At 41.4% G+C, this 13,938-nt stretch overlaps 1 protein-coding gene across 2 annotated transcripts in view; it reads left to right on the forward strand.

Moving 5' to 3' along the window:
* USP24 (ubiquitin specific peptidase 24) overlaps nucleotides 1–13,938 on the forward strand; it is a 109,122-nt gene that overhangs the window by 18,899 nt on the left and 76,285 nt on the right. For both annotated transcript variants that reach the window (XM_074961674.1, XM_074961675.1), the window contains exons 2-8: nucleotides 2,964–3,129; nucleotides 4,225–4,292; nucleotides 6,588–6,731; nucleotides 7,605–7,727; nucleotides 9,512–9,547; nucleotides 10,152–10,217; nucleotides 12,894–12,959. In XM_074961674.1, coding sequence (XP_074817775.1) covers nucleotides 2,964–3,129; nucleotides 4,225–4,292; nucleotides 6,588–6,731; nucleotides 7,605–7,727; nucleotides 9,512–9,547; nucleotides 10,152–10,217; nucleotides 12,894–12,959 — 669 coding nt within the window. The remainder of the gene's footprint in view (nucleotides 1–2,963; nucleotides 3,130–4,224; nucleotides 4,293–6,587; nucleotides 6,732–7,604; nucleotides 7,728–9,511; nucleotides 9,548–10,151; nucleotides 10,218–12,893; nucleotides 12,960–13,938) is intronic.

Here is a 13,938-nt window from a genome sequence, read left to right on the forward strand (position 1 = left end):
ATACAAAATCCTATAGTTGCTTGCCAACTACATAGTGTTTTTCACAAAGTTGGATGTGGGGGAAACTGCTTCCTGTCTGCTGACAAGCTTATGCCCTGAAGCTTTGGACTTAATTACTCTTTTGGGCTGTGCAGCTGCAAATATTAATGGTCATGATATCCAGCCTTGTTCTGTTTTACTTCAGCAACTGTATCCCAGTAACACCTGTAATAGTGAATGCCATGGGTCAGTTATATACAGTCTGAGTTTATTTCTAAACTTACTGCTCTTGAATCACTGTTATAGTTAGGGTAGAATTTTTTAAAATAAACTGGACAAAACCTCCGTATAGGGGATGCAGTGAGAACTAGGAGCTCCATTATTTGCTCAAACAGACTGAATTCTTTACCACTTTCTCATGGATTCTGTTTTCTTTTGATTTTCTTTCTTTTGTTCATTTCACTTCCCTGACACTGGTGTGGGGGGTTTTTTGGGTTTTTTTTTTTTTACACTTGAATATGTTTTGTCCTTGTCCGTCCTCCCCACATTACTCCTAAGGGAATTCTGGCCCCCAAAAATAAAAATTCTGCACACAATATTTTAAAATTCTGCAAATTTTATTAATTAATAAACAAATATGGAGGCTCCAGCATTGCAGTGGGGAGCACCCTGCAGCCCTTGCCCTGGGAAAGGGACTCAGCGGTGAAACTGCACCCACCCCTGACAAAGTACAAGGGCTGGGCCTGCCCCAGAAACACCCTGGGGCCCTGCCCTTCTGTGTCAGGCACACCAGTTGTGGGCAGGCAGGCTCAGCCCAGCAGAATCCAAGTGTAGAGGGATTTCATGTGGGGAGAGCCCGGTGTGGGACAAGAGGGCTTTTTGTGGGGTAATCTGGGTGCGGGCAGCTCATTGGGGGGATCTGGATGCACTGGGACTCATTTGGGGCTTTCTGGGTGCAGGGGGGTCCAGGTGAGGGTGGTTGGGACTAGGCAGGAAGGGTCTGGGTGTGTCATGATGGGGCTTGGTGGGGGTTTATATCTGTGGGGGTCTGGGTGCTGGGACTGTGGGGGGGCTCATTGAGGTGGTTCAGGTGCGGGGGGGGGGGGGCTTGTTTGATGGGGTTCAAAGTGCCTGCTTATTAGGGGAGCCCCAGCTTCTGCCACCGAAGGGATGCCACGTGCTGGGCTCCCGCTTCCCCTATCCACTTCTCATCCTCCTTCCCACCGTCTCCTGCCCTCACTCCCACATCCCTGCCCTATCCCACCCCACTTCCTTCCCTACTGCCTCTTCCCCTATCCTATTCACCTTCCCCTGCCCCCCTTGCCCTGCCCCACTGCAGGCACTCATTCCTGTACAGAAGACAGGATGGCTTCTAGCACACAGAAAGGGAGGACCCATGAGGCAGCGTCCGAGCGGCACCCTCCTTCAGCTGGGCAGCCCTGTGCTCCAAGAAATGGGAGGGGCAGTAGCATGTGACCCTGAATGCCCCCCACGCCTAGCCTTTGTTTGGGAGGGCAGTGCCCCTCCAAACTAAGCCCGTGGGCATCCCCTGGTCCCCCACCCCCTACATGGCTTCCCTTTACTTCCGTATCATTTTCTGTGGGGAAGCAAAGAAATCTGTGGGGAGACATGAATTCTCTGCATGTGCAGTGGCACAGAATTCCCCCAGGAGTATCACATGGCTTTTCTCCTGAGTGCAGTCCTGTTGCTGTTACTGTATTTTTGTTTTCACTTATTTCCAACTGGTGCAGGACCTGAGCCAAATTCTGTCCTTTCTCCTGTTAAAGTTCTGCCTCCTGTTTTCGTGTCAGAGGGAAAATTCCTCTTTGTGAATCCCACTACCCCACCCCTCACTGGGTGATCAGCATTAGAAACAGAAAAAATGGTAGCTTGTTTCCCAGGCCCTTATTTTATCTGGCATCACTGCTTTACCTCACGTGGCACTTCACAAAGAATGTTGGGCTAATTTTGTGTGTGCTCTCTGTGTGCAGGAATAATTGCAATTCAGTGGCAATTACAAGGAAATGGGTAACGTTGATCTGAGCAGATTGCTGCTTGTCCTGTGTGGGAGGGGGATGGGAAAATACAGCACTGCTTTTTTTAATGACTCATTTTGACTGTAAAAAGGGCAGAGTTGTGATTGAGATTTGGGTTTTTTGATAAATCACTACTTTATGTACAGCATATTAGAAATATTTTAGTCTGTCTTGTTTCTTAAAATGAGGGAATGATCGTGTCATGCAGCTGAATTACCTCAAATGATACAATATCTTGCCTAGTCAGATGTTTCACAGTGAATGTTTAGTAGAGAATAACTGAGATGAAATTGCAGAATTCTGAAGTGAATAGGGTACTTCGCATTGTAAGCATGAGACATTTATTACCTTTAGTATGTAATATGTTCTGTGATAGTGTTTAAGAATACAGAATATTTGGTATTTAATTATTAGAAATCAAATTATAAAAATACTAGGGGTATTTGTTAGATATTATTTAAATACAGTATTGCTAACCCCAGGTGTTCAAGAATCATGAGGCAGGCCCCCCAAAATTGAGAGTGGCTTAAAAGCTTAAAGCTTAGAAAGAAACCGAGCTTATTTTTAATTTGTCTTCTAGTTTTTGAACCTTTAGGGTTCATGTTTTCCAGCTTTCCTTCACGACCAGGGCAGTTTTTTATTCAGCTAAGATTCTTCTGTCACAAGACTCCAGGAATATTAATATCACAAGACTTAAGTTTAAATCATTAGTTGGCAAGCCTGGAAATAAGACATGTAAATACACACATGTATAGAGGAAAGTACAGTCCCTGTTTCAATGGGTATTCAATTGAAACGTCAAATTCTGCCCTCAAACATACTTGCAACTCCATTTGAAATCAGTGGGAGTTGTACATGCTAATTTTGTCTTAAAGGAGTTGATAAGCTAAGTAATCACTAGCAGCGGCTAAAAATGCCTCCTTCATTTGTATCTCTTTTCATTCACAGAAAAATGATGAAAATGGGAACTGCTCTGGAGAAGGTATTGAGTTTCCTACAACCAATTTGTACGAACTGGAGAGCAGAGTCTTAACAGATCACTGGTCCATACCATATAAGCGAGAAGAGTCCCTGGGCAAGTGCCTAATTGCATCTACCTACCTAGCAAGACTTGGTAAGTTCTGTTTTTGACTTGTTTTGTAATGAGTCCAGTGTGTATTTAGGAAGAGTACTTACGAATTCTGTGTAAAGGTGTATACAGAGGATACGCTCTAGAAAACTGCAATTTTTATACTTACTAACTAGTGCCATACAAAAATATTGCTAGAACAGTTAACAATCTGCTGTTGTGAGCTCATACTGGTTTTGCAAAGAGGGTTTCAGTTTTGTCTTGCTCATGTGTGCTTGATTGTAGGATAGAATAGGCATGCAGTTCTTTCTATGTTTTAAAGATTGTAAATATTTTTGTATGTAAAATGGTTTCATTTTAAAAATTACTGTCAATAAAGAGCTGTATTAATTTACTTGGGCATTTATTATTATATTAATGATGTTTGTGTCCAAGCTCACTCCATATTAAGCTGTAGAGTGGTTTATTTGACCAGGCTGTCCTAGTGGAAATACTCTCTATTGCCATATCATAGACTTGAGTTGATTCCTCTCCGGTCAACAAGTTGTCAGGGGCTGAGGGTGCTGTGGAGGCAACATGTTCAACTCCTGAAATTGAAGGTATACATGAACTTGCTTTTCAGTATGCCCTCTGGCAAGCTAAAAGGAGGTTATGCTATGTTGTTGCATTGGTGGAAGACAATACAGTGCGTAAAAAAAAAAAAAAAAAAAAAAAAAAATTAGCTGAGTGTACTGTAGGCTGTATGTGAGTTTGTTATGGTGGATGAGCAGCAGCAGAATGATTTGTGCAAGTATCAAAACATAAACTGTGTCGTTGAAAGGAAAAACACCTATAGAGGTGAGGTTCTGATAATGCCATGTAGTTGTACCAGATGGAATGTTTGGAAACTAAACTGCCCCTAATTTCTAAAAGGCTGGAAATCTAGTTTCTTTGACTTCCAGTCCCTTTTGGTGGAAGATGTAGAGCACGAGTAATGTAATCCCAATAGGATGCTTATTGCTTTGTGTTGCAAACACCTTATTTGATGAGCTCATCTTCTGTGACCTCAGTAGCAAGGCTTTGAGATCTAGAGCTCAAGAGCCTGTAGGAAACCAGCCAGAGGTAATCCTAAATTATATACCCTCTATCCTTTCTGAAAAGGTCTTTCTGATTCTGATGAGAATTGCAAAAGATTCATGGACAGATGTATGCCTGAAGCATTTAAAAAGGTAAGGGGGAGGAAAGTGCACAAATCCAACTTTTGTGTTTGGGAGTCCATTTCATGAAATGTTCTGTTCCATTCTGATGTGTCTCTGATATTATGGTGACTGGGGTCATATAAATTTTTCAGTAAAATTGAACGCTTATGCCCCAATCCTGCATCTGTGCTGAGCTCCATTTAAATCAATGGGGTCTTTCATATGGATGCGTCCCTGCATTCGTAGTCAGTTGCAGGATCACGGCCTTAACTGGTACATGTTGATACAGTGCTTTTGAAGGTCTAAAGTTCCATAAATATTAGGATGTATTATTGTTTAGTACTAATGATCAGTCTTCCTCCCTCATTCTTCCATTGCAATCGTTCTGTCCCCCAGGTCTGAAAAACTGGAGTCATTGATTCCTCTCCTCTCTCCATTACCCTACACAGTTAGACCCCTAACTCCTGCCACTTCTGCCTTTTACAGCCTAGCCAAAATTTGTCCCTTCCTTTCTGTGCTTACCACCAAAACTCTCTTCCATGCTTGGTTTTCCTGCCTGGCCTACTGTGAACTCCTACGCTTTGGAGTTCTCAATATCCATCTTGCTTTCCTCCTTCCTATTCCATATGCTGTGGCCTAACTTTCTTCCTTGCCCATCACTCTGACTATATCACGCTATCCCACTTAAAATTACCTTTACTGGCTTCATGTCCCCTTCCACATCAGTCTCAAACTTTGTCCTTCCTTTCAAAGCTATGAACAAACTCTGTCCTGCTTCTGTCTCAACACTGGTTGCATGACACTTTCTTATTTGGACCCAGTCTTCCACTAATTCTTCCTCCAGACCACTCTCTTCCCTGCCCCAGTAATAGTCTCCATGGCTTATCCTAAGCAGCCCCTACACTTGGAATGGTCTTGCTTACCTTGTATGCTTTGCAGCTTCTATCGCCCTCTCAAATCCTTCCTTACAAGCCATCTTTTTCTACAGTCCTTCCAAACCATGATTTTCTGAGCCTCTTTTAATATAGTAGTTTAAAAATATCAAATCCAGATATTGACATGTACCATACCATATGAGCAACTCCATTACCCTGTTTCTGTGTATTTCCCTCTCCATGCCATTGCCCCTTCGTCCCGTGCATTCTCTTTCTTGTCATGATCATGTCATATAAGCATGATGGTGCACAGACTACCTTATCCTGCTACATAATGTGCCATGCGCATCTATGGTCCTATATTCCAATGGTAAACAAGGGATAGACCTTTGAAACTAACTGGTATTTTAGGAGTTAAGAATAATGGTCTTGTATATGATTTTCTAAATGTACATCAGTTATTAAGCCCTATAATTTCCAGGAAAAATTATATTTCAGGTAGAAGGATTTAAAGAAAATAACATCATGTTCCACTTGGCTTGAGAGTAATGTCTGTGCTCTTTAACCACTGAGTGCTTTGTACCTACTTAGTTTTCATCCTGTATTGTTGGGGTGTGGGTGGGGAGGAGGAGAGATGGAAAGAGGGTAGCTGAAAGATTCTGTTTGCGGAGGTTAGTCTTCTGCTGGGTTACATTTACTCTAAAATACGCATAAGCCATTCATGAAGCTTAACGCACTGTAGTTTCTGAAAATCTTAAAAAATAAATTAAATAGTTTTTGGGTTCTGTGAGGTTATAAAGCTTAGTAATTTGCATGCAAGCCCAGCAAACGCAGTGGGTAATATTTACCTAATTGCTGTTTCTACCTTTTAAAAACCTAATGTAGTTCTGTTATCAGTTTGGCCTAACATGGCGGTTTAATGCTGCCTCTCAATCCATTAAAAATGTTCTTTAAACATACACCGCTTCAGTAGTGACATTTTCCTTGATTTCTAAGGAAAATTATATTAGAGAGGTGATATAGCAAACCATGACTGCAAGCAAAGTAATGTGGCCATGTGACAAGCTTATTGCAAGAATTAAAAATGGATTATCTAACATCCTACAAACATGTCAACAGAGTTACTCAAGCATTTAGGAATAAAAACATTAAAGTGAATGGCTCTCTTCCATACAAAACTTTTCTGAATTAAATAGTAATTTCCAGGAGAAACCGTCAGTGTATTTTGATGATTACCTCTTAGTGTCTGCTATATCCTGTTTCTAATTAGGAAGTTTTAAAATGGTGGAATTATAACTATCACTGTTGCTTTTCCTACCTTTCTGCTGTATAAAGATATCATAAATAATATTTATATTAGAGTACTACTACCAAATACTGTTACGGAAAAGTGTTACTCTGAAAATAATGATCAGTGCCAGAGATTGATGCATCTTTCTCATTTTGGTAGCTGCTAACATCAAGTGCTGTTCATAAATGGGGTACTGAAATCCATGAGGGAATCTACAACATGTTGATGCTGCTAGTAGATCTGGTCGCAGAGAGAGTGAAACAAGACCCAATTCCTGTTGGCCTTCTGGGTGTGCTTACAATGGTACTGTATTATATCCTGCAATCTCTTGTAATGGTAATATTTTACATCCATGGAGACATTTGACTCACTTGGAGGGAGGATAGAAGTTATAGAAGGAATTAATATTCATTAGTTTTATTAATGTCCTTAAAATATGAAAGTCTCTAGAAATGAGTTCTTAAACATCACAGATGGTTTGTTTACAATCTTCAGGAAAGCTCTTGTGACCTCTAATATTTCTGCTGCTACTGTTTACCATTTAAAGCATGAACTCAAACTGTGGCCAAAATATTAAAAAGTAAGTAATGATTTTTTGCATGTCTCAGGTTTTGTGTGTCGAACTTGAGAGATCTGACCAGGCCTGATTTTTCAGATTGAGTGGTCAATGCTTTCTGAAAATCAGCCCTCTTTAAGGTATTTCATGTGTAGCACTCAAATCATTGGTCACTTTTTAAAATCTTCCCTTGTATTACTGCTCTAAAAAGGCTACCTTGCCAAAAGAATGACCATAGCCCTGGAAGGCGGGAACTCCTGTCTTCTGATCCCTGCTCTGACACTATTGTGGTCATGTGCAAATCACTTTAACCCCCTTTCAGTCTGTCCTCCCTCTCTGTAGAGGAAAATCAATAAGGGGATATCTGTCTGCCTCACAGAATTGTTGGAGATTGTTTGTACTGTGTTCTGAAGTTGTAATACTGTATACGTTAAGTACTAAGTATCATTAACATGAATTATCCATGCTAAACTGTTAATTTATATTTCACTTGGAAAAATTAGCCATGCTCAAGAACTGTGTTCAACTACTGAAGTCAAATATTAACAAGATCAGTCTTTGAGGCTCACAAATAAGCCACGTTGTGACTGGTTTTTTAATGTTTGTTTTTTTTTCCCAAGGCTTTTAACCCTGACAATGAATACCATTTCAAGAATCGAATGAAGGTATGCCAGAGAAACTGGGCAGAAGTCTTTGGAGAAGGAAATCTGTACGCTGTCTCACCCATATCTACTTTCCAAAAGGTGATCATACATATTTTTGTCTGTTTTATAGAACAGAAATGCTTTATACCTAGAGTATAAAAGGCTTATCCAATATATGTAAATGCTTATCCAAAATAAGCTGAAGTAAATCTTTAAAAAATATTGAGTGGCTTTTGAATACCAAATGTGGTGGCTCTTTAGAAGAGCATTCCCTTTTCATGATTGCGAGAATGTTCTACCAGAGGGACTGGATCTGGGGATTGGTGCCCATTCCTCTCTAAATCTGTCATCATTACTACTAGTCCAGTAATAAACAAAAGACCATCTAACACAGTGGTCATCAACTGGTAGATCGCGATCGACTTGTCGATCCTGGCACCTTTGACAGTCTATCACAATCTTCAGCGCTAAAAATCTGGTGGCGCAGCGTGGCTAAGGCAGACTCCCTGCCTGCCTTGGCCCATGACGCTCCCGGAAGTAGTCTGCATGCTCCTGTGGTCTGGGGGGGCAGGGGTCTCCACGTGCTGTTCCTGCCTGCAAGCACCGTCCCCACAGCTCCCATTAGCTGGGAACGGGGAACTGCAGCCAATGGGAGTTGCGGAGGTGGTGCCTGCAGGGGAGAGGCAGTGTGCGGAGCTACGCGCATGCCACCGCCCCCCTAGGGGGGGCTGCAGGGGCATGCTGGCCGCTTCCGGGAATGGCATGGGTTGAGGCAGGCAGGGAGCCTGCCTTAGCCCCACTGCACCACCTCCCGGGAGCTGCCCAAGGTAAGTGCTGCCCAGTGGGAGTCCGCCCCTGAGCCCCGTTGTGGAGCCAGCACCCTGTACCCCCTCCTGCTCCCCAACCCCCTGCCCCAACCTGGAACCAAAGTCCATCCCAGAGCTTGCACTCCTCACCCTCTCCTGCACCCTAACCCCCTGCCCCAGGCTCAGCCTGGAGGCCCCCTACACACTCCAAACCCCTTGGCCCCAGCCCAGAGCCTGCACCCTCTGCCCCAGTCCAGTGAAAGTGAGTGAGGGTGGGGGAGAGCAAGCGATGGGGTGAGCGGGGTGGGGCCTTTTGGAAGGGGCAGGATAGATCCTGGTTTGCACTTAATTTCAAAAAGTGATCTTGTGCAAATAAAGGTTGGAGACCACTGATTTAACATCTCTAGCTTTTGCTGTATAAAATGACCTAGTTGCTCTTGTCCAGATCCTAATATACCAGTGTCCACCTCACAAAACCACCGTCTTAATTAACCCTCTTGTTAGCAGTCTCAGCAGACAGTTCAAAACTGATCAAGTCTACATGCTCATTCAGTCTCTCGCACCTAAAGGTGGTCCCTTCAGGTCAGGGTGGTGGCACTCCGGTAGAGATGCAGTTTGAGGCTTGCAATGCCTTTGTGGGTGCTGTATCTGTTGTGTGGATGAAAATTGTTTCAGTCTCTGGTTATCACTCTGTTGCTAAAAAGAAAGCACGGGGCTTGTGAAAACAAAAAGAAACTGCCAAAATTCAGGGAAGGTTCTTCCATCATATTCCACACTACTGATAAGTTATAATTATGGCTGTGTCAGTCAGCAGCCACATAGCTTAATGTTGCCGCAACCCATTGTCGGTGATGACGGGCGTTGTCCAAAAAAGGATGATGGTAATAAGAACAACTCAAAGCTCCAGCTGCACTCAGTAAAGGAGGTAGCATAAACACACAAATATATTCTTTGAAGTAGTAGCACATACATAAAGCTAATTAACCCAAAATGCTAAATACAGCGCACAATAAAAAAACCTGCCTTTCACATATTGTTTTAAAATATGTTGCCAATTAACTTTTTTTAATTATCTAGGAACCTCATGGGTGGCTGGTGGATCTGGTAAACAGGGTAGGTAAAGCTAAACTGAAAAGAACTGTTGATAGTATCTGGTGTCTGTCACTTGAATTCATTGCTCTTAAAAGTGATGCTTCATATTTGTTCGCATAGAGGATGGCAACTGTAGAGCAATGAGTTTTATACTTTAACCCTACCCAACATAGATGGAAAGGTCCTTGCCAAGGCAATCATGCTCGGTTGCCTCCCTCTTCCTTTCCCACCTTTGCACTACTGATTTGTACCCTTCAGCTGAGGAAGGCCAAAGGTCACCTCTGGGGCTGCCATGCCATTCCACAAACAGCTGCTAGGGAATGCTAGAGAGATGCATCCTGCATGCTGTCCCTCAGCTTGTCATCCTATGTGGATCTTCTATGTTGTGTTCTCCAATGAGCCATCAAATAGACGTGAAAGCACAAGTCTTATGTTAAACTTAAAATCCCACTGTGGAAGATCCTTGTTGACAGCTCGAGCATCTCGTCTTGAATTCTTATTTCAGAGATGATCATTGGAGAACAAAGCTTTATACGCTCCAAGTTAAAGCTTGGAATATTTGCTTTAATCACATATTTAAAATGCAGACAGTTGTAATTCATTGACTTGATACTGCTTTTTGCAGTTTGCAGAGTTGGGTGGATTTTCAGCAATTCAGTCTAAACTCCATTCAGAAGATATTGAACTTGGGGTAAGTTAATCTTCTGTTGATGTCGTTCGTTATATGTTCTATAGCAAGCGATACTGGTAATTCGATACATAGAACGCTTTCTTCAGTACTGAAGAAGTACTCCAAAAAGAATGCTGGGAGAATTCTTTGGTATGGGATGGTTGGAGGTCAGGGAACTATATATTTGAGATGAGACTTAGAGTTGGTCTCTACAGAGAGTTGACACCTGGCAAGCTGGGATGTAAATCTACGCATTACATTTGCATCCTAACTAGCCACATGTACCGTGTTACCATGCTCTAAAAGTTCTGTAATGCATTATGGTCTACTGCTGCTTGAAAGAAAAACAAAGTCTTGACCACTTGTTACTAAAGATCCCATGAATCTACACAGAAGAGAGCAGTTATTAGCATTGGTGTCCTGAATTAATTTCAGTTTGGGTAATTATGTTCAGCATACCAGTTTTAAGTGGGTGTAAACTGTTACATAGTTTTAGCATTCATCACTGAAGTAGCTGCATTTCAGTTGCAGGGAAGGTGATTCCCATGTGTAAATTATTTTTAAAATATCTTTGGTTTATATATTTCGTCTGTCTATCTTATCAATGGAAGAAAGCATAAAATCATCACTCGTGAAGTTTGCAGATGGCCCAGTCATTGGGAGAATGGTAAATAACGAAGAGGGCAGGTCACTAAAACAGAGCAATCTGGATCACTTGGTAAACTGGGTGCAAGCAAATAATATTTTAATATGGCTGAATGCAGGCCATACTTACACAATGGGGAAAAATATCCTGGGAAGAAGTGCCTCTGTAAAGGACTTGGGAGTCATGGTGGAGGATCAGCTGAACATGAGCCCCCAGTGCCATACTATGGCCAAAAGGGCTAACGTGATCCTTGAATGTGTGAACAGGGGAATCTCAAGTTGGAGTAGAGAGGTTATTTGTCACTGGTGCAAGCACTGCTGGAATTCTGTGTCCCGTTTTGATGTCCACAATTCAAGAAGGATGTTAAAAAATTAGAGAGGGTTGAGAGAGGAGCCATGAGAATGGTTAAGGATTAGAAAATGTGCCTTATAACGGTAAACTCAAGATGCCGAATCTAGTTAGCTTAACAAAAAGAAAGTTAAGGATTGACTTGATTACAGTCCATAAGTACTTACATGAGGAACAAATATTTAATAATTGTCTCTCCAGACTAGCAGACAAAAGTATAATGTGATCCCTTCGCTGAAAGTTGAAGCTAGACCAATTCAGGCTGGAAATAAGGTGTAAATTTTCAACAGTGAGATTAATCATTGGAACAATTTACCAAGGGTTATGGAAGAGTCTCCATCACTGGCAATTTTTAAATCAAAATTGTATCTTTTTCTAAAAGAGATTCTCTAGGAATTACTTTGGGAAAGTTCTGTGACCTGTGTTACAGAGGATGTCAGACTCTATGATCACAGTGGGCCTTTCTGGCCTTGGAATCTCGGCACTAAATAACTCTAAATATGTTAACTACTGCATCAAAATTTGACACATTTAATGACTACATAAACTATACGAGGTCTTAGGTTCATCGAGCCTAATGGTGTTTGGTGTTGAATGTAATCTAGAAGACTCGGATATAACAGATTTCAAATCTAAATAACCATGTCTGAGAACCAGAATACTGAGAGGAAGCACATTTTTTCAAATTTTAATTGTCTGTAAAGTAATAACTTGTTCATCACCTGCAGTTGAGCTACAAATTTGGAAAATTCTGTTTCCTTTTAGTGGGTTGATTTCTTCTTCCTCCCTCTTCTCCTCCCTCTGCCCTCCCACACACACTTATTAAGGAGAGGCAAGTAGTTTATATGCAAATATGAGAGAAGGGGAGTTTATCTCATTAAATTTAGACATTGCTATAGATTCTCTCCTCTTAACTTACTAGTAACTCCTTTCTTAAAGTGATTTTTGACGAGGGACACTTAACTTACAGGCTGTTGGTTGTAGTGAGACACTCACTATTATGTAAGTCATTGCCTCTTCTCAGGAGGAAATTGGTCTTGGTATGTCATAATGGCAAGTGAATTTCCTTCACTCTACATGAAAATTGATAAAATTTGGAAACCTTGGATCTCAAGATTTTTTTCATTCCATATGTGAAGGAAAATCCTTGTGTGACTGATCTGCATGAGGAACATTCTTCAGCATTGGGTCCTACACAGAAATCCACTTTCTGTTGAAGCCGTCTGGCAGATAGTGATAGGATTCATGAAGAAGGTGAATGTTGGATTTGGGAGAAGAAATTCTCTTTTGTGGCTTTCCACCAGAGAACATGCATTGGTACTCTACAGTGCTGCAGAGTGAACCATCAAAGCATTTATTGGCTCTTGCATTGGACCAAAACAGACCATGAACAGACTATAACAGAACCATAAAATGACCAAAACCACTGAAAGTTGAGATGGTCCTTTTGTGTTAGCAAGCAAGAGATGCAATACTTAATGCATGCCATTATTTTAAGTCTGTTTCTTGAACTGCGTGTTGTCAATCATAACTAGTCAAGACGTCCCTTCAGTGCTGAAACAAAATTGTAAGCAATGGGAGGATAATTGGGATGTATGATACATGCTGCTTGTAAACCTTCACCTATGTTTTAAAGAATTTAATCATCAGTCTTGAAAGGGATTACTGTGTCTGCGCCTAAATATCTACTATCTTTCTTCCAGGCAGTCTCTGCATTAGTTCAGCCATTGGGGGTGTGTGCAGAGTATCTCAACTCTTCTGTAGTGCAGGTAAAACACCATTTTTATGAGTTAATTTCAGACAGTAGAAAAACAAACTTTGAAACACATAGCTATATTGCTTCCTTGAGTTTTGTATTTATTTTTCTGTGTTAAAATGGATCTCTTAAAAAATGGCATCCAGAAGGCAACACTACTGGTACTTAAGTTTGGCATGAGAATCGGAAAGTTAACATGGAAAACTGAATTAGTTTATCACCGACTTAGTATCAAAGTGGTGGTTAATTTTGAAACACTCTTAAACATGTCTGGTTTAGGGTGCAGGGTACTTGTTTTGCATAGGCTGCTAATATTGGTTGAGTGACACATTTTGTGCTGTAAGATGTGCAAATACCAATTTTTAGATGCATTCACAAGTGAAGGTGGGGAAATAAGTTGCCTTTCACAACACATGGCTAATAGCCACCAGGTTTAGATATGTCAATTTTTGAAAACTTTATTGAAGAAGATCTCAACATACTTTCTTCATAAACAAGGGCTGAAGGAAAGTTGCATGCATTAGAGAAATGTCTGCATATTACAGTGGTGGGGAGCTACCCAGAACAAGGAGACCATGTGTGCCATTTGTTACCCAAGAGAGTAGAAATGCCATTTTTAATTACAACTATGTAGTCACGGGATGAGATTTTCAAAGTCAGTTGAAAATCTCAACCTAATTTTTTGGTTAATACAGAGTAGAAGGGTTTCTCACTGTGTGAATATTCATTTGCTGAGGATGGTAATCCTGAATCTCCTGATCTTCATCAGTGTAAATCAGAAGCAACTCCTTTGCAGTCAGTTGAACTATCGCAGGGTAAAAACAGGTGTGACAAGAATCTGCCCCAATGAGTACCTCTTGCTTTAGACTGCTAGCTTTGTGACTGAGATCTAGTGTGGGTATGTGAGCATCAGTTGGAAAATACGTTGCTAGAGAGAAATGTCTCTGATCCACATACCTTTGGTAAATTGTGGCAGATATTGCAACCCCATG

This window comes from Natator depressus, chromosome 8 (assembly GCF_965152275.1).
Source record: "Natator depressus isolate rNatDep1 chromosome 8, rNatDep2.hap1, whole genome shotgun sequence".
Lineage (NCBI taxonomy): Eukaryota > Metazoa > Chordata > Testudines > Cheloniidae > Natator > Natator depressus.